Source organism: Macrosteles quadrilineatus, unplaced genomic scaffold, assembly GCF_028750875.1.
Source record: "Macrosteles quadrilineatus isolate MER2022 unplaced genomic scaffold, UCM_ALF_1.0 Scaffold_5__1_contigs__length_97177068, whole genome shotgun sequence".
NCBI lineage: Eukaryota > Metazoa > Arthropoda > Insecta > Hemiptera > Cicadellidae > Macrosteles > Macrosteles quadrilineatus.
In genome coordinates, this window is record NW_026542598.1 from 19,072,934 (window position 1) to 19,093,233 (window position 20,300).

Sequence of the window (20,300 nt, forward strand, 5' to 3'; positions counted from 1 at the left end):
GTTTCTCTACTGTCCTCTTCTTCAAATTGACAGCAGTAGTATACCACTGAAATTGTTTCCGCCATAAATTCCACTTCTTTGTCATTTCACTACCACTGGTAACTAACAGTGGCTTTGGTGGTTTTATGTTCATTGGTAAGTCTTGATTATTCATCTCATCATTATCATAATCAATGTTGTCTGTATTAACCTCTCTGAATGGAGAACATTGTCTTTCTTTATCCTTAAGTTTCTTGTTTTAAAATAAAACAAGATCTTTATAGAAGAATTCTATTTAATGAGATACAAGTAAGTTTGTTTACTGAAACATTGTTTACAAAAAACAACATAATAATAATTAAGAACCATATGACTTTATAGTCATATGTCATTAACTTTTAAAGATAATTAAGTAAACATGCATAAGTTACTTTATCTGCAACTATAACAAAAATAACATCTCCTTCACAATGCTGAGAAAAAGCGGCTTTGAGTGAAAGGTTCATTTGACCAACTGTAATAAATGACAGCTCAAGGATTATTTAACTTAAAGGGAATTTCCTCAAGCAATAATTATTGTACTGGAAAAATTGAAGAATAGTAGTAGATATTGTGTTTAAAGCCAGAAATGATGTTGAAGTTTACTTGTACGGTAGATGAATATTTCAAATTCATTTGTCCTGAAATACCGTACTGTTTAACACAATGTTCAGTACCTATATTCTGTATTCTAATAAAAAATTTAAAATAAAACCTATGACATCTAATTTTGTGATTGTTTATTCCAGCTGAAATTAGTGGAGGTTTTGACCAATCTACCATCAACGGCACAGGTACGTTCAAAAATTTAACACAGTAGTTGATACGGAAATAATAGCATACCATTCATTCACTATACAAAATCTTTGTCCATTCTTCTGCTCATTGTTTTCCAGCATGACTGTGAAACTATTTTAAACTTTTAAAATACAAAAATTATATCTTCTGTCAACATTTTGCAACAAACTAACCATTTGGAACTATTTGGTAGTAAAGCTCTTTCTTTGTAAAGATTTGGTTTAATTTTAATCATTATTTAATTTGTATTCTTTGAGTAGCCTACTCCTAAGGCTACAGCCACACGGGCGTTTTTTCACGCGGTAAAATGTAGCTTATTTTCACGCTGCTTGAATTCCCGCTGTTGTATGCCACACGTGCGTTTTTTTCACGCGGAAAAATTTAGCTTATTTTCACGCAGGTTGCGGCAGGAGCGGCAAAAAGCCGTGGGAACCCGCAGTTGATTGACGAATTCACGTAATTATGTTATATATCTTCCTCATGGCCGGAATAATAACCTTGTTTTTGACTAGTGAACAAAAAATATGAATGGTGATTTCGGTACGAAAACAATACTAAATTATTTTATTTTGTTAACCTTTCATTTAATTATTTACATTTAGTATAAAAAATAAATTTAATATATTAATTTCGATACGAAAACAACACAAAAATTATTTTATTTTGACATTTAGTATAAAAAATAAATATAATATAAATATTTTTATGACAAGATTTTCATTTAGTCCAACTAAATGCCTTTCCTTTTAGTAACAAATTATTAAGTGGCCCAGTAAGGTCGACCTATGTTTAAGATCCTAATGTATAATTGGCTAGACCCAAAAATTTTTTACGCTATCCTGGAAAAAATTAGATACATTTAACTTTATTTTAACTTGCTAGAACTACTTGATCAAAGCTGCGTGTTGCTCCCGCCCATGTGGCCAGGGACAGAGCGTGAAAACAAGCATCAAAAATGCACCCCAGTCCATTCTTCTGCGGGCCCGCGGCGGTCGATTTTGAATACGCGCCTAATCTGCGTGAAAACACACTCCGTGTGGCATACCTCATTACATTTAATGCTGCCCATAATTCTTGCGTTTTTTCACGCTGCGTTCTTGCGTGAAAAAACGCCCGTGTGGCCATAGCCTAAAGGTTGTGGAATGAACAATTTAAACATTGGATTTGGGAGAATTTATGGAACATATTCACGGAAGGGATTTCAAATATTTACTTAACACTTTGTTTAGAGTTTGAGCGCCTTTAACCTTTACTGTTTTCAGTGAGATGCTTCCCTGAGGCTGTTGCTACTAACGTTACTATAAGCGACGAGCAAACAACATTCCAGAAGTGGTGGAGCCTCAACTTATCAGTACCAATATACCTTGCGTTGCTGGTCGGTCCACTGCTGAGCTTCAAATCCGTCACGTTCTTCACAAAGTTCAACTCATTAGGTGAGTTGGATAGTTGTTAACAACGGTTTGTATACTTATAGCAAGCTCTAGGCTCTAGTGAGCGGAGGTCGACATTGGATGATACAGGTTTAAGATTGTTCTTAACAAACTTGTATGACTTATTAGTAAGCCTCTCAGATCTAGGGCACCATGGTCACCCATATATTGTATATATTTTCCATGTATATATACCCATACATTTCATATACTGTATATGAATAGACAAATTCTATGGCACTTGTTAAACTTGAGCTCTTTCTGTGGCTGTACTTCTTTCTTAAAGTTGTACTTATTTTCTAATTGGAGCTGGTGAAGCACATCAGAAATGTTGGGAATCCCTTGCTCACCAAGTAACTAAGTAAGCTCAAACCAAACTCCAAGCACACCATTGAGGAAGCCTGTTTCCTATGTACCACTAAGGTAAGCAAGGAATCTAAAAAAATGTTCAGTAATAATTTACAAGCTAATTAATTATTGGCCATACACCTGAGGGAGAATCTGCCAAAGTATGTGTTTGTTTACCTATTAGTAACTAGCGGAATACCCGTGCTACGGAAACTTTCAAATTTGTTGAAATTTTTGATAAATTACCTATCGCCACTGAGCTATCTCCTTCATAGTATATTTTCGGATTATATGTCGTTGCTGATAGATTTTTCACCATCCATTGAATTTTTAGCGAATGTCTTTCAGGATGTTTGTTCATACTTTTTGCTTGCGTTCTTTACCTGTTTTTTACTTTGTTTGTCTGTGCATCTACTACGCCGTTTACGCCTTGGACTGACAATTGGGAGAAACGGGCTCTTTAGTGGCTCTAAAACGACAAAGTGCCTGCCTGACAGGGTTTGTGTGAATCTGACGTTCATCACCAAACTTGACCTATAATTCATCATTCCGATAAACCTCGAAAACAAATGTGAATAGTTGTGAAGCCGCTACCAGCTTACACAACCCACCAAGGTTTAATGGCTTAGAAACTTCATAGAAGTATTCCCTAGAATTAAGGTAATTATTCCCCCCATTGTCGTGGGATAAGATTGAGAAGTAGTCCCAGTTCCTCACAACATGTTCAACAATTGATCGCGCACAATTAGTGTATGTAACGTGAATTATGAATGAGGGTGAATTAAATAAACATGCACCATCTCCTCTGATGTGAATGATATTGTGTGGAACGAACTCGCCATAAAGATTTAAAACCTCAGTGTCCATACACGGTTTCAACAACTACAAAAATATTAACAATACCCCTGCCGCAGCAAACCTGCAGACTAAGCGAATTTCCATTTGACTGATTGGATTTACACTGAAATGTCTACTTAAAAATATAACATTTATTCTTGATTTAAATAGAATTAGTTTAACAAGTACTTAGGTTTGCTGCATCAGGGAGGGTAAAACTGTTTTTTTTTTTTTTTTTTAATGTGAATAGTTACGTAAGAAATAAAAACATTTTCCAAATTTGATCAAAATATGTTCACAAACAAGTAAACTACAACAGTTTACTTATTCTCCATAAGAATAACATGGAAATTTTAAATTTACAATTTTTTGGAATTTTCTCCGTAACAATTAGGCGCATAATAACGCTTCAATATACTAAGTTATTTGTTTTTTTAAGCTCTACAAAATGGTTTGGAAAGAAATTGCTAAATTTTATGTTTTTTGGGTCAAAAATGGGAAAAACCTATTTTTACCCCATAAAACCCCCCGTAAACCCCCGTTCCCATGGTCCGATCATGCTGGATCGCGAACTCGTTCGAATAAACGTACGTTTACACGTTTGTACCAAATTTCATCAAAATCGGATCATTTTTGCTCGAGTTATCGTGCTGACGGACACATATATATATATATATGAATTTGAACGGATGGTGTTTTTGGCCTCTAGGGACCTCAAAACGAAAAAATAAATCGGTCCCGCGTCCAGGTCTTACCATGAGTACTACGGTAATAGCTTATTCCCTATATGGGAAATTCGCTAAAACTATATCATAAGTTCTTAAAAATTAAAATGCAATAAAAAACTAAGACAAATTCTACTTACTTCAACACTCACACATATTAGAAGTTGATAAAACTAAAATGCCACGGTAAGTTAGGTCAATTTCACTGACACACAACTATGATGTTTATATGGTCCAAAATAACCTTAGTAAACTTAGCCTAATTTAAACAACTGATGATTAAATAAATTGCAGACAAATGTAAACAAAAACCCAAAACAAATTATTCTTCCTAAATTGACTCTATGCTAACTTTGACCTTCTGTGGGGTGGGGCCTATTGGGAATTCGGTAAAATCGCTTCTTATTGTCTGCCTACGCTATGAGAGGAATATGTATGCAAAATCTCATGCTTCTAGGTGCTATGGTTTGACCTGTGGGTTGATCGGAATTTCACATTTATAAAGAGAGATCTGTATTATGTAGGAAGTGTTGTTTATCTGAAAAACAGCTGACCTCTGCTTTCCGACTAAAAGTGTGGGACTGACTGAGCTTTATTTTGAATTAAAGAATATTCAAACATTAGAATCAACAGATCCCACCAACAGATGACTTTACAAGCCATGTCTGTCTGCAGGAACACTGTCCCTCATGTATCTCATGGTGTTTGTGATGGTGAAGGCCTTTAACTCCGGATGGAACCTCGATCTGTCAGACCCCTCAAGTCCGAACTACGCCAAACTTTTCAAGACCTCCTTCTTTGCCACATCAGGGATGCTGGCCATGTCATATTTTTTGCAAAATATCGTCATAACCATAATGAGAAGTAATAGGAACCAGAAAAACAATGTGAGTAGTTTTAGTTTTATATTCTAGTAGTAAATGTTTATTATAGAATTTTAGTTTATATTTTGACATTTTAAATATGTACAAATGTCTACAGATAATTATGAGGGTGGGACCGAGTTAGCGGTGACTGTTTAAACAAATTGTAATTAAAAGTACAGTTCTAGAATATGTCATCATTAGGCACTTTTCAGATCTTTAAACTTACTTTTTCTGTTCTACTGAGAGGGTTAGATCATATGAAAACTATAGTTTTAAATATATATCATACAGGACTTTTATGTTACAGACCAGAGATCTAGCGATAGCGTACAGTCTTGGTATGGGGACATACCTCGTCATTGGAATATTGTTTTACGCTTCATTCCCTCTTCGTAAATCATGTATTGCAGATGTAAGTAATCTCCAAAAAATGAGATCAGTATTCTACTTTATAAATTTAAAATGATTATGAAATGACATATGCTTGGTGCAAAAATATAATTCATTTTAAAAAACTAACTATTTTTTGTGTATATATTACATCCATTGTAAACAGTAACTATTTCACAGTCAAGTGACAGATTCTATCTTTTTTTAAGGGAAGAATGACACAATTGCATTTCTTCTAGTTCATACATAGTTAAATTGAATTGACCAACAAACATAGTGTTGTGATGTCAATTACTGATTTATGTAGAATAGAACAACGTTTTAAACAATGCAAACTTTGCCAGAACATTTTATTATAGCAACATGATCGATGGGATAATGTGAACCGAATCTGAATAAGTTAGAAGCCTAATTACCATTAGTTTTCCTTCCTCTTGAGAAAATACAGTATAACCGCCATAATTTAGTTTTGACTGTTGTAGATGTTATATACTGTAGGCTCATTCAAATATATTATTTTTAATAAAAAAATTTCTTCAGCTTATCCATTTATAACTTCAATATCCAATTTATTACAGAACCTGCTAAACAACTTCGCCAGCTGGGACGTCGGCACTCTGGTCGCTCGGGTGTTCCTGTTCTTTCAGCTGGTCACTGTATATCCTCTAATCAGCTTCATGTTGCGCTACCAAGTCATGACTGCATTCTTCGCCAAGCCCTTCCCCAGCAGACTGCATGTCATAGCGTTCAACGCAGTCGTTGTCATTGTTTGTGTTCTTTTTGCGGTGTTTCTACCAAAGATCGGAACTATCATCAGGTAAAATCAGTATACTTGCAGATTATGCATAGGCCTACTTTTTATGCTAAATATTTTTAATAGAATACCATTTATGTTTGGAGTTTTCCGTCATCAGCCTCTATAATTATTAAGATATGATACTGTTAGGTACATTGACTTGCATGGTTTCTACTAGCACTGTTCAGAAATATCTAGTACATAATATAACAAACATAAATAAATTTGAATATCTCTGTAAGGGCACTGATGCTAAGTAAGTTCACTGTGTTCTAAAGAAGGTTAGTAATAACTAATTTTTCAGTTGGTTCACATACCAAGTAGTTGAACCTTGAAAAGGACCATCTGTAGGAAAAGGATATATGTTATGAAATCCAACTGCAGTAGAACCCTGCAAATCTGTTACCTACTGGACCATACAGAGAGAAGGTCGGTTTATCCGAGTAGCATATTAAATGGCCAAATAAATTGCTTAACTGACATTCATTGATCGTGGAAGACAATAATAATTTTCTCATAACCGTGGGAGACGTTCAATATTTAGCCACGATAGCAAAGGATGATAATTAATGCGAGAGACGGTAACAATCGTCACTCGTCCATTGCAAATAGCCATGATATTACCATGATAACATTGTCACGGAAATGGCACGGTTGGATTTACTGAAGAGTGGGACTGGCCGAGGTCAGAGATTAGCGGAGTTCTACTGTACCCCAAGAAGAAACTTAGGTACCTCCAGTTGGTAGGCTGTTTGTAATATAGGTTTACGGGACTAATACCTGGAGATAGGTACATTAGTTCCCTCTTGTTTGGTCATCTCTGGCCTAAACTTTAAAAAGTTTGACTCAACAGAAGATATTAATTGAAACGTATCACCACCAGACATTACATGTGCATTGGTACTTTTAGCGTGTGTAGGCCTAAAGTAGTTCAACCTTCAAACAGTGCTAGAAGAATCAGTTTTTAAATAGTTGTTAGCAAGGATATAGATGAATATAACATGATTGTTAGTGCATGAAAATTAAACGTTATTTGTTTGTTAACTGTCTGAGCAAGGTAAATTTTTTTCAATTTGTAAATTTTTTAAATCTTTATCTATATTTTGTATTACAGTTTTAAACAAATACAATGGAAAAGTGATATGTGATGTATAAAACAGTTTACTATGGATTGGTTTATCTATTAATAGAACCAGACATTCCATTCCCAATGAAAGTTATACCAAAAACTAACCAGCACAAGTAGAATTCTCATCTCATTGTAAATTTTGAAGCTCGTTTTCGTGTCTAGTTCATCAACGGTGAGACTGATCACTAGTGTCGACGACATTTTGTTTCTATTATTTTAGGGTTAATTTCATGATTTGTACTTTACTGTTTGGTTATATAACTAGGGGATGAGTTAATCATTATTATTAGATCGTTTTATTTGTTTAAACGAGGTTTTAAATGACTGAAATAACAATAAGAAAATTTTTACCAAAACACAACCTCTAAAATGCATTGTACAGAACTAAAAAAAAAAAAAAAAAAAAAATGGCTTCAGCTGTTCTATAAGGATGAGAAATCTACCAAGGGAGTATGTTTATCCATGGTTGTAGTCAGTTTTAGAATCAAAAGGAACACAGTTTATGAAACACTAACAGAGTGCTGAAGTAAATTGCTGATTTCTGTCAAATCCACCCTAGGGTCGTCCCTAGGGTTGGCGGCGCCCGGAGCAAACATGGTCTTGGCGCCCCCTCCCCCCCCAGCAGTAATAGTCAGTCGCATTTGCATATTTTAGTACTATGTTATTACAAATAGTTGCTGGGCGGCGCCCCCTCAGCCACGGAGCCTGGGGCAGCTTGCCCCCCCCCTTCGAACGGCCCTGAATCCACCTACATTCATACCAGTGGTATAACTATCCCACACCTAACCATAGAAAACTGATAAGTCAGTTAACAGAACTAAAGTAACACAGTAAATCTACAAGTGAATTGATTGAATAGAGTCTGAAGGAGTTTGATTGGTTTAAGGTAAACCCAAACTTATACCTTCGTCTGACTCATGGCTTGTACTGGCTTCATGATGTTGAAATACTGAAAAACTCACTGATCTTACATTGCAGATTCACAGGAGCACTAAGTGGGTTCTTCCATGTTTTTACGTTGCCGTGCCTGTTGCGACTGGCTGGACAGAAGCAGGCTGGCAAACTATCTTGTTTCTCCCTCTTCCTGAACCTCGCCATCCCACTGGCGGGAGGCATCAACCTTATCGCTCAGTTCTTTGTATCTGACAGCTGAAAATTGTGCGTTTTCTTGCTTGTATTATATTAAAATTGTATATAAGTTACATATGTACAGTTGAGGTACATTGACAAAAAAGCGAGTTGAATTTTGTCACTAAATATGTGTCAGTTTAGAATGTTGAAGCTAATGTAACATAAAATTTAACTGTGACTACTTATATGTAAAGTGGAATTTAAAAAAAAAACTTTGTATGATTGATTAGACGAATAGAACTTTTTAGAATATGCCTGTTAAAAGGCAAGAATTAGAATAGCTGAAAAACTTTTACTAATTTGTATTAAAGTAATATAAAGTTTTGATAATCTAATCGTTATTGATGAAATCATGTGCAAATATTTTAACTGAACTCCCATTGACACAACCTCCCAAAACAAAACAAAAACAACAAAACAAAACCTCCCATTGACAAGGAGGCAGCCTTACTTGTTAAATGGTGGTGAAATCATGACATAAATGTGTTATTTCATTTTCAAGAGCAGTTAGCCTCCGGATTACGTTTGAATATTTATAATGGTTTAAATACCTGCATTCAGTAATCCAAAATGTTGCTTGTGGCAACTATAGTTTCAATTCACAGGGAATCATCTTCGGGGCGTACAAGGCGTCGTTATTCATCTCCGTATATGAAGGTTGTCATTTAATAAATAAGTACATAGAACACAAAACACACAACAAAAACGCACATTGATTGACGGACATTTAACATTAAAAACTCTGTGAGGAGGAGAGAAGGAATGAATGCGAGCCGGCAGTGATAAGGAGACAATGGCTGACGTCATCCATGTTGACCGCTGACCACCAGTTCGAGCTACAACTTCTACCCTGTCGCGTCACCTGTCTCGTGTCTCCGAGTACTCGGTATTTTTAATGTTAAATGTCCGTCAATCAATGTGCGTTTTCGTTGTGTGTTTCGTGTTCTACGTGCTTATTTATTAAGATGACCTTCGTATACGGAGATGAATAACGACGCCTTGTACGGCCTGAAGATGATTCCCTGTGAATTGAAACTATAGTTGCTGCAAGCAACATTTTGGATTACTGAATGCAGGTATTTAAACCATTAATAACATAAATGTGTTATAATATATTTGTACAACTCAATATATTATATTATATTACAGCTGGTACTGTACCAGATGGCAAATTTGGGATCAAGCTGGTCTAAAGGTAGAGCGCAGGATTTCAGTCCCTGAGGCCCCGGGTTCAAATCATGCCATGTCACCAACGGATTTTATCGAAGTGTTAATGCCGTAACCTCTAGGTCTAGCCTGAAGTAATATAAAACACAATTCTTGGCCCGTGCCTAGCGTCTTAGGGGAAAAAAGAAGAGTGCAGGGCTACAGTCAACACACACATCAAACAGGGTCACAACTCCCACCAATCAACAGTTGTTTTAGCCACGTGGTAATACCGCAACCTAGGCCTAGCCTGAAGTAATCTGTAAAACGTTTCTGGACAAGAGCCTAGTAAACCATAGAGTTTATTTATAGCCAATGGTTCTATTTCTCACAATCAAAATAAATATTAAGAGAAAAGTTTAGGTGATATATGTACCAATTAAAACAATGTTCAGCCAAATTACATGTATATTTGCACTAAATTAGAAAAATAATTCCCTAGTCAAAAATTTATTCCACTTATCAGTAAAGGAAAGGTAACTTATATATTTATAAATGAATTAGTTAACTGTGATATACTGTAGTGTAAAATGTACAAAACTATTGAGAAATTGAAAGTGAGACTTTCAATAGCTTATTAGTTTAAGGATGTGTGATAGATTTATATAAATTAATTTAACTGTTGTATTAAGTAGAAAAGTAGATTTTAAGATAAGTTCCAAATAAAATTTGACAGTAATATCAAGATTCACTGTTTTATTTATCCAATATAAGTCACGCTTTTAACTACAAGGCTTTTGGTTTAAAATTGTTTGTTAGAGCAGTAGACCTTTAGGTTTGGTTTTATCATTGACCAAGTGGTATAAGGCATCTCCCCCTCAGAACAGATATTCAATATTTTCCCACGAGAAGATGGTGATGAAGTTTTCATGGCCTCGGGAGATGATTATGATGTCTACACGACCACGGGAGATATTCAAGATATTGCGGCGCTTACGGTATATGATGATTCTGTTTCCATGATTGAGGGAGACAATCATGATGTCCATAGGACCTCAGAATATATTCAATTTATTGCAACAATTACGGAAGATAATAATTTTTCTGTGACTGGGGAAGACTACGATGATGTCCAAACAACCGCGAGAGATGGTCAGGATTTGGCCGCGATCACAGCTGTTTGATGTAAGCGTTTCGGACAATTGGAGTTCAATTGTATGTCCATAACTGTGCAATATTGGAATTTTCAACCCCTTTACATGCACATTTTTGCCAAGGCTTGTATTTGATCTCAAGTAAAAAAAAATGTTGTATCAACAAATTTGAAAAATAACTTGTAATAAATCAAATTTTCATAGAAATAACTAATAATTGTGCACTTTCAAAACTCCATAAATTGGGAACGGCGCTAAGGAAATATTAAATACAGTCTAAGCTATGAAACTTTTATTCATAACAACTACATTGATAATTCTACTAAATACAATTTGTCGACAGGAACATTTTATAACTGTTAAAACGATTATCTACAACTATATTTTAAGACCCTGTAAAGGCCTAACAAATTGGCATAATATTCACTTATAATGGCTTAATTGACTATTTCACTCTGTTTGAGTTACGGTATATCAATTACAAAACTTTTCATTTGATAAAGTCAGCAAATTAATCTCAGCTGCTCATTTAATTGATGGGCATTTTTGGTAGATTGCATCTTGAAACATGGACAGTGCCTGCTTACTTTACTATTTAAGTTCTGTAAGTACCTACTTTTGAGAAACCAGGTATTGTGAAGTTCCATTGTGGCAACCTGCTGATAACAAATGTTCAACTACCTGAACCTATACAGCCAGACAGTGTCAACTCCTGATCCGATGGTTTGGTCTGGGGTTCGGTTGGGAAGTGGAAACCTGCAAGCCACCACATGAGCATCTTTGCTCACTTCTTCATTCATCTTTTGTTCTAGTTCAACCATCTAAAAAAGACGATTAGTGAAAATCATTCTGAATTATAGTTAATGTAATAAGTTTAGCTTGTATGAAGTTTGTCCATAAATTACAACCTTAAACGAGCTCCAGTCGCGACCAAGGGAGCTAGTTTGAACACTACACCAAAGGTGAGTTTTTTGCTTCCCCACTGGTATTCTAACTAGAGCTTAGCAAAAATTGGTTTCGTCCTAGCAGCTGAAACCAATCATCAGGATCATTAGGTTTTTAATAAATTATCCTGACCAACAAAACAACAAAGCGACAAAGGTCATACAACTCCTTCAAAACTGCTGCATATGGCTCAGGAACCAACCTGGGTATGTGTCGCTGTATTAAAAAAATCATATTTGTAAATTTGATACCTAGTTATTGATTTATTTAATTTCTCTTTAGCGGTATTGTTTGAAACTGCTTATGTTTTGAAACCATTTCCCCCCCTACTGCAATCATAGGTTGTCTATCCAGCATCATAATCAGTAGCCTATTAATTTCCTAATCGGTGCAGGGAAAATTTACGCTTCTGCAATAGATTTTATTCGGTGATCAGCTTTCTGTGGCAAGGTGTTCAATCCCTTTTAAAATGTTTTGCAGCTAACTGTCACCTAATAATCTGCATAAATTGAATCCCATACAATTGAAATACATAATTCACACTTGGTGGCAGAATAAATGTTATCTCATGTTGGTTTGGACTACGGCAACCCTCATCATCACATAAGGGTAAGAACCAGCTACAAATAATCATATGGTAGACTAGTAAAGAAACACAGCTGGTGTCAGATTTGAACTAGCTTACTTGGTCGTGACTAGAGCCTTAATTTACAAACAGCCATCAAATGCACTGTAAATTTTGTATGTACAGGTAAACGTTAAATTCCAGTTTATGTTGGCTGCAACTGTTCATAGGCTACTGTTACAGCCTCAATGATATTCAGTAAATCGTGAATGAAGGTCGATTAGCTAGAGCTCTATTCTATTATAATAATAAATAAATAAAAAACGTCTACAGTTGCATGAGATTCTTTTGATATAAATTAGTAATCGCAAGTGATATGGTGCAGGACAGCTAAAAAATTCCTTACATCGTAAATGTTTCCCTGCATTTGGCGATATTACCTGTTGGGAACTTTGCTCTTATGCTACATATTACACTAAGCCTATATAGTGCTGTATTTTGTGGTATTACGATACCAAATGATAATTTTGGTATTGGAATCAGTCTATTGGTATGTATCTACCAGTGCATTAAACTATCAAAGAGAACATTACCAAAAGTCAGTAATTTTTATGGTTTGAAATTGGACCCAGGGGTCCTTGAATCATTGGGTTTTTAATCAATTATTTTGACCAATGAAACAACAAAGCGACAAACGTCAAACAACTCCTTCTACACTGCTGCTTATGGCTCAGGAACCAACCTGGGTATGTGTTGCTGTATTTAAAAAAATCATATTTGTAAATTTAGTGATACCCAGTTTATTGATTTATTTAATTTCTCTTTAGCGGTATTGTTTGAAACGGGTCCGCGGAATTGGCTAACTCTGGAACTCGCTAACCCCATGTTAAATGCCCTATCTTCAAATTTGGTCGATGTCAAGAGGAACTCGCTAACTTGTTCGGTTTCGGAATTGGCTAACTCCGGAACCCGCTAACCCGCTCTAGAGCCGGGTTAGCGAATTCCGTCCTCGTACGGAAGTCGCTAACTCGGTCCCTCGGCGAAACTCGCTAACTCCCAATCAGAAGCCTCGCGGGCCATCCAATGGGAGCCAAGCACGAATATTTTTGGCCAGTGTTGCCGAAAGTGTAGTACCTATATCGTATCGCCACCATAATGTCGTATCCTACGATTAATTAGGAGTAAGAGCAACGTAGTCGATAAAATAAATATATTTAGAAGTATGTTTAACCACAGAGAAGTTCTAATGATTATTAGGGTGGAAAATGCATTATAGTCTTACCATAGACTAACCAACACAAGTAAACTTTACATCCCATTGTAAACTTTGAAGCTCGTTTTTCGTGTCTAGTTCATGTCCGGTGACACTGATCGCTAGTGTCGACAAAATTGTGTTTCTATTATTTAATAGTTAACTTCATGATTTGTTCCTTACTGTTTGGTTATATAACTAGGGGATGTGTTGGTTAAACGAGGTTTTAAATTACTGAAAACAAGAAACAATTGTAAACAAAACATGACCTCTAAAGACAGTGCACCAGACAGAACTAACAATACAACTGTCTTCAGATCATCCATAAGGATGAGAAATGTACTAATATAAGGGAGTATGTTTTATATGTGGGTTTCTTACTTAAATAGTAGCTTATTGGTATGAAAAAGATAAAAATGCACATTTAATTTGGATCTATTACATGTTATGAAATATCTATTTTCGTAGTCCGCCATTTGTTTCTTTTATTCGAATAAATACCATTTTGTGAACTTCTGCAAATAAAATTTTTGAGTTCGTATTTTATATACTGGGCTTGTAGTAACCTTAAATCATAAATCATAATAAAATTTACACGTTAAACGTCATTACAGAATTACATTGTAGTGGTTATGTATTTTTAAATAGAGCTATTGAATTTAAATAAATATTTATCAATACATTATAAAGTGGTAGGCCTAATGTTTCATGGATTGCATTAAAAGTTAGTCTATGCATAAATACAACTTGTAAATTTCTTTTATCGTAGGCTATTAGTGTAGAACCCGGGTCATCCTCTTAATTTTGTTGAATTAATATTAATTTTACGTCTTTCAGTAGGCTTACTTTTTAAAAGTCTGGAGTTTTTTTCCAGGCTGGTTCTATCTTATCCAAAAACAAAGCTATTGTCTATTGTGTAGCTCAGTACTGGGGAACGGTGAACCGAGCAATGGCTTGGTATAGTTTATATCGTTTGTGAAAGCAATATAAAGGAAACCCAACACTCAAATCAGGAAAATCCGTCAATTAGTTTATTAAAAATCGTGAATTAAAATAACCCTGTCACGTTTTATTATATGAATATTATATCTTCTCCTATTTTTTACTAGTGGTGCTTAGGTGTACAATCTAAACACCGTTTTAAAACATGTAACATTATTGCTAAAAAATTCAACACATTTTAGAATTAGGCAACTATTTACTAGTAGGCCTACAATGCTTTGGTTCAAACTATTAGGCCTGGATAAAAACTTAGTCTATGTCATCATATTTGTACACGTAAGTTGGACGGTTCAACGACGAACATTTAATTTAAAATCTATGAATTAATTATGAAAGTTACGATGGTTGATGACTGTATTAATTAATGGTTTTGGTTTATTACGACATTACAATTAAATCTGTTTTCCGTTTTTAAGAACTTGCGTGTATTTTAGCTTAATTTCGTAGAGGTTTAATTATTTATTACCAATTAAACTAAATTTTGAATATTTTTCATATTCTATTATTTTCTTTTATACTGATGGCATTTATATTTAAGATCGAAATCATAAACATTTAACTGGCCATTGTACAGTTTAATAAAAAACACTTTTTCATGATTTTTTAATTGTCTTTTAATTACTTTGGGCTAGTTATCTGTTAAAAGTGGAATTGATAACAAAAAACAATAACATTTACTGTATCTTTATAGACACTGACATTTTGAAATACGGCAGTGTACGATTATTTTGTCGTACAAGGTTGGCAACGCTCCGAGCAGTGGGCGCGGCCGGGTTAGCGACTTCCAGAGTTAGCGAATTCCGCCGCGAGACAAAATCGAGTTAGCGGGTTCCGGAGTTAGCCAATTCCTGACTGAGACGGTTAACCAGTTCCAGAGTTAGCCAGTTCTGCCACACGACTGAGTTAGCGAGTTCCTGAGTTAGCCAATTCCTACGTCTCTTTGAAACTGCTTATGTTTTGAAACCATTTCCCACCCTACTGCAATCATAGGTTGTCTAACCAGCATCATTATCAGTAGCCTCTTAATTTCTTAATCAGTCAAATAATGGTGAGTATAATTCATTGACTAAATATTGCACCTTTGTTAAAATTTAACTCTTGAAACTTCCTGCCACAATATCCGACATAAGCTAACACAATATCGGTTTAAATGTAAAAAGGGGTTTACCATTTCTTCTACACCAAATATAACAATGTTGTTATACGGCCTTAACGAAAACCTCCACAGATCTTTTCGATGAAACGATGTTTTGCTAGAGAGTCCAGCCTTGAGTGCAGATAGGCGAGAGTAGAAAACCAGCCATGGATTTAGCTCCACACCATCAGCTTTGAACCCAGATGCCGCCGCTGCTAGTACCTTCACATATAAAATCTGATGTTACAAGGCCAAATAAAAAATAGTAGTAACTTAAGTGTAAAAAACAAGAACAACTTAAACTAGACTAGGTACAGTAAAAAGCAGGCCTAATGCATATAATTGGACTTAATGGTAAGGCCCCTGAGGTGTGATAAAGCAAGAAATATCCATTTACCAGCCGTCGATCAGCTTAAGTGTTTGCATGAAGAGGTTGGGACGTTCTTCTCCACAAAGGGTCATTACACCAAGCCCTCAGCTGAACTTCACATAGGCTATTTGAGGATTCCATCTTTGTGGCAGAACATGCCCTAACTTTCAGTTTTTAAAATTCCGATTTGAAATATCTAAATTTGGTAACGTATATTTCACCGACTTTATCTTAGACCCACAAGCTCCTGCCCGCTAGTAAATAGCAGTAGCAATAGTTTAGTCTGGTTTTAATTTATTCATTTGAAATTACCACCATTCCATTCACCTGGTACACATAATTACGTTTAAATTATTTTCATAATCGTTGGTTAGTTCCATGAAACTTCTTATCAGAGTTCTAAGCCCTGTCGTTGCGGACGATAGAATAAGTCTTGGGAGAATCCCGATTTGAACAGATGCGAAGAATATCAACCTGAAATTATTTCAACCGTATCACGATAAATCCTTCGTTGAGAAGAAGAAGAAATTTGAGTGTGGCTGGTTCTAGGGGTTGGCCTAGTCTGGTCTATCTTGCAAAAACCACTTTATTCCCCCCTTAGAATCTAAATTACACACATGTGAAAATAATTCCAAAATATAACAGTTTTTCAAAGTGATGTTAACATTTTTGTAAATCTTAAATCTGTGATAGGTAACACTAAGACATTGATGATTAAGAAATGAGCAATTAACAATCTTTCAGCAAAATAAATAAAACCTTGGACTATTGATAGAAGTAGCGATCTCATGATTATGTCAATATGTAGCTAGTTTTATAATAACAATGATTGATGTAGTTGATTTGAGCCATCGACAGAGAGCACTGAAGTCGGTCAGGCCTAGGTCTACGATTTCTGGCGATTACCTAGGCCAAAATTAATTTTCAATCGTCAGATATAAATAATGGTCTTTTTATCTTTGATCTTTCTATGTCATCACTTTCAATGCTATTTGATCAATAGTACTGTTAACATTTGTATGTTAATTAAGGAATACCCCTATATTTCTAGACACATTCTTAAGTTAATGTAAGCTAGAAACAGAGAAGTTGTTCAAGTGGGTTTTCACTTGTAACCTACTCAATTAAACTTGTAGGCCCTAATATTTTTTATTGTGTCCTCTGTTGTATAATATTGTGCGTATATTTATACCTACTTACAATGCGGCCATCCCCGCTTCCTATATCTACAAGATGTCCACTCCTGCCCCTAAGAGCCGACAAAACATTTTCAACCTGCACTGTAGTAGCTGGTACATATGGTAGACATATTCTTCTTAGAGCTGGTGACACGAATGGAGCGCATAAAACAGTGAGTGCAACAGCTGCTCCACCTGTGACACCCATATAGATGTGAACGCTGCATACAAGTAACTAATAGCTTACTTAATGTTTAATTGAAAGCTGGTTAAACCATTTTACACGAAAGCACTCACAATTATCAAGAGAAAATCTCCTTTTGGTTGCAATTCTTTATTTGTTTAAAATTTAAACAGCCTTAAAAAGAATTATACAGATTTAAAACGTAGGCTATCAGGATAATATGATTAGGCTCTAGGCTAGTTATATTATTCCGAGATGGAATTCTAGCCTATTGTAGTGGTAGATAATTTTATCATGTCCTCTCAAGTGTCTTTAAGTGAATTAATAATTTATGTAGGCCTACTACCCAAACCAATTTGATTCTGTTATGGTTGAATGAAATTATCCTAACCAACCCAAAATATTTCTGGTTGAAAATAAATAATAGAATAATAAGTAAAGTAGGCCTAACCTAAAACATTCAACCTGTACACTTCCTTGTCAAGCCATGCTATAATATTTACCTGATTCTGTTATGGTTGAATGAAATTATCCTAACCAACCCAAAATATTTCTGGTTGAAAATAAATAATAGAATAATAAGTAAAGTAGGCCTAACCTAAAACATTCAACCTGTACACTTCCTTGTCAAGCCATGCTATAATGTTTTAAAATGAATCAAAGAACTAATTTGAATAATCTTTTGATATTTACCACTAATCCCTATTAAAAATAACCCAGACTTGTTCAAATTAGTAGATTTCAAGCTACCCTCAACCTCACTCATTTTTAATAACAATAGCAGAGGCAGACGACATGAACAACGAACAAGAACAACATTCTGGCTGCTCTGGCTGGCTGCGCTTGTGCTCACAGCTACCACACGACCTTCTAGTCGAAGGGGGAGGTGCAGCTGTCGCGCATGCGCACAAGCACTGCTCTGCTGTCACTGTTATTTGCACAGTTAACTTTTGGTTCCGTTCCACGGCCACCGTGTAACCGTTATAGCTGTTTGCAGGGTTAGGGGTTAAAAACCAAAAGTAGTAAAGTTCTCCAATCCAAACCATTGGCACTGGCACTAAATCCGTGAAGCATAGGTCTCTTTCTTTCTAGCTAGGGCTAGGCTAGAATTATATTGCTAACCATTTAATGGTGGATTTTATTATTATTTTCGTTTTTTATATTACTAATTTTAATTAGGACGTGTTGGTATACATTTTTACACCCTTTATTACTTTAAAGCTATCCGTTAATCTGCGTGAATGTTAAAAATGTAGGCCTAGGTCAAATAGAGGCCTAGCCAAAAACTAGGCTAGAAATTATGGCTAAGAGACATATCCGCATTCTTATCTAAAGTAAGAGTAGGTATAAATAGGCCTACCTACACAAATAAGATTTAAAATACCAACTAAAATACTAGGCTCGGTTATCGTTGGCTAAAAGGCGGCATTTAGCCTATTTAAAAGTTGTTGTGCTTTAGATGTATTACACGTACCACACTAGCTGTTATACCCATAGCCACTCTTCTACACATTGTTATTGTTAGTATTATGGAAAGCTTTGTCATTTATTATTCTAATCTCTCTAAAGAAGAAGGGGTGGTTGTAATTATGATAATTTCTAAATGGCTTTTAGTAAATATGATAATCTAAAATTATTTTAGTTCATCTAGAAAAGAGAGTGGTCACTGAGTCTATTATGGCGAAAATGTCCTAATTCTGGTCACCTTCGCAATATATTTTTAGTGAATACGCCGAAGAAAATAGTTTATTACAGGTTTTACATTCCATATTAAAAATTAATTGAAGTTAACATAACTCATCCACATCCTTGGTTTAAGTTACCGGTAGTGCAAACTTTAACTCGAAGTTCTAAGTTAGGTTGTGAAACGTGAAAGGAAACAAAAACAAAACTTACAACCCAAAATATCTGTCAAACTGAGTGAAATGAGTGAGGCGTGGCAACTCCGTTAACGGTTACAACGTTACAAGGTGTAGTGACCGGGAACGCGAAGTAACGCAATAGGTTCTCAAAACTGCTACTGCTACTTTGAAAATAACAACAGTGACAGCTTGTGCGCATGCGCGACATCTGTACCTCCCCCTCCGACTAGAAGGTCGTGCTACCACAGCTACAGCTGACAAACCAAAACCTTTTTCCGTACCATTAAACTTGTCAAACTTGGCCGGTTTTAGTCAGGCTACGCAGCTGCGTAGTTTACTTTTTTCATTTCTTATAATCTCTTTGGTTTTATGTCATATTTTTCTTACAGAATTTATGAAAGTTATTGGATTTGCCCGTTCTTTGCAATGAGGTAAGGATATGGAAGAGAGAATAGTAGTGTGTTCTTTATATCAACAGAAAACAATTGCGCCCCCAACCAATGGTTAAAAAAGGCGGTAATTCTGAGCAATTACTTGGTCAACCCCAATTTTTTTCATATTTTACTACGGTCATCAGGAGGTTCTCAGAAAGCAAGAAACATATAATTCAAGGCCCGCAAGGCCATCGTACAGGTTGCAGAGCGATAAGAAGGTTCAAAGTCCAAGCGATAACAGTGGCTTGCGGGAGACGCGCGGAAGGCCAGTTGTGACAGTAGGCCTACCGTTATGACTATGGCTAGTGGTTCCTCCGACAATCCTTTTCTATGTGACGGGTGTGAAAACACGTTACTTAGTTTTACGGTTTTAAGTGAAGATGAGGAAATGTTAACTTATTATGTTTGTTTTAGTCTCAAATACATCTCTAAGGCCAATTGTAACAGTACCGTTACGTTAGGTTAGGTTAGAATAACCTAACTTAACCTAACCTAACCTAACTTTACCTTGCGGAACTTGAATTATATGTTTCTTGCTTTCTGAGAACCTCCCGATGACCGTAGTAAAATATGAAAAAAATTGGGGTTGACCAAGTAATTGCTCA

At 35.6% G+C, this 20,300-nt stretch overlaps 2 protein-coding genes across 3 annotated transcripts in view; one reads left to right on the top strand and one right to left on the bottom strand.

The window, feature by feature from the left end:
* Positions 1 to 9,135, top strand: part of LOC128993851 (sodium-coupled neutral amino acid transporter 9 homolog) — a 29,751-nt gene extending 20,616 nt beyond the window's left edge. The window contains exons 6-11 of one of the 2 annotated variants that reach the window (XM_054417904.1): positions 768 to 812; positions 2,079 to 2,249; positions 4,832 to 5,043; positions 5,330 to 5,434; positions 5,991 to 6,229; positions 8,316 to 9,135. In XM_054417904.1, the coding sequence (XP_054273879.1) occupies positions 768 to 812; positions 2,079 to 2,249; positions 4,832 to 5,043; positions 5,330 to 5,434; positions 5,991 to 6,229; positions 8,316 to 8,490 (947 nt within the window). In that variant the 3' untranslated portion in view covers positions 8,491 to 9,135. The remainder of the gene's footprint in view (positions 1 to 767; positions 813 to 2,078; positions 2,250 to 4,831; positions 5,044 to 5,329; positions 5,435 to 5,990; positions 6,230 to 8,315) is intronic. The other variant, XM_054417905.1, reaches the window with a different exon arrangement.
* Positions 9,136 to 11,071: 1,936 nt separating this feature from the next.
* LOC128994770 (ATP synthase subunit C lysine N-methyltransferase-like) lies at positions 11,072 to 18,197 on the bottom strand. The gene is made up of 4 exons (XM_054419533.1): positions 18,093 to 18,197; positions 17,238 to 17,410; positions 15,701 to 15,889; positions 11,072 to 11,589 (listed from the first exon to the last, which is right to left on the bottom strand). The coding sequence occupies exons 1-4, from the start codon at positions 18,163 to 18,165 to the stop codon at positions 11,446 to 11,448; spliced, it is 579 nt and encodes a 192-aa protein (XP_054275508.1). The 5' UTR covers positions 18,166 to 18,197; the 3' UTR covers positions 11,072 to 11,445.
* Between the last annotated feature and the right edge of the window lie 2,103 nt (positions 18,198 to 20,300).

Excerpts from the sequence above, each read along its gene's own strand:
- LOC128994770 (XM_054419533.1), bottom strand. The coding sequence starts at position 18,165 with ATGAGTGAGGTTGAGGGTAGCTTGAAATCTACTAATTTGAACAAGTCT. Across the intron at positions 15,890-17,237 it reads GAAGCGGGGATGGCCGCATT|GTACTAGCAGCGGCGGCATC; the intron begins GTAAGTAGGTAT and ends TTATATGTGAAG. Across the intron at positions 11,590-15,700 it reads TATTTGGTGTAGAAGAAATG|ATGGTTGAACTAGAACAAAA; the intron begins GTAAACCCCTTT and ends CGTCTTTTTTAG.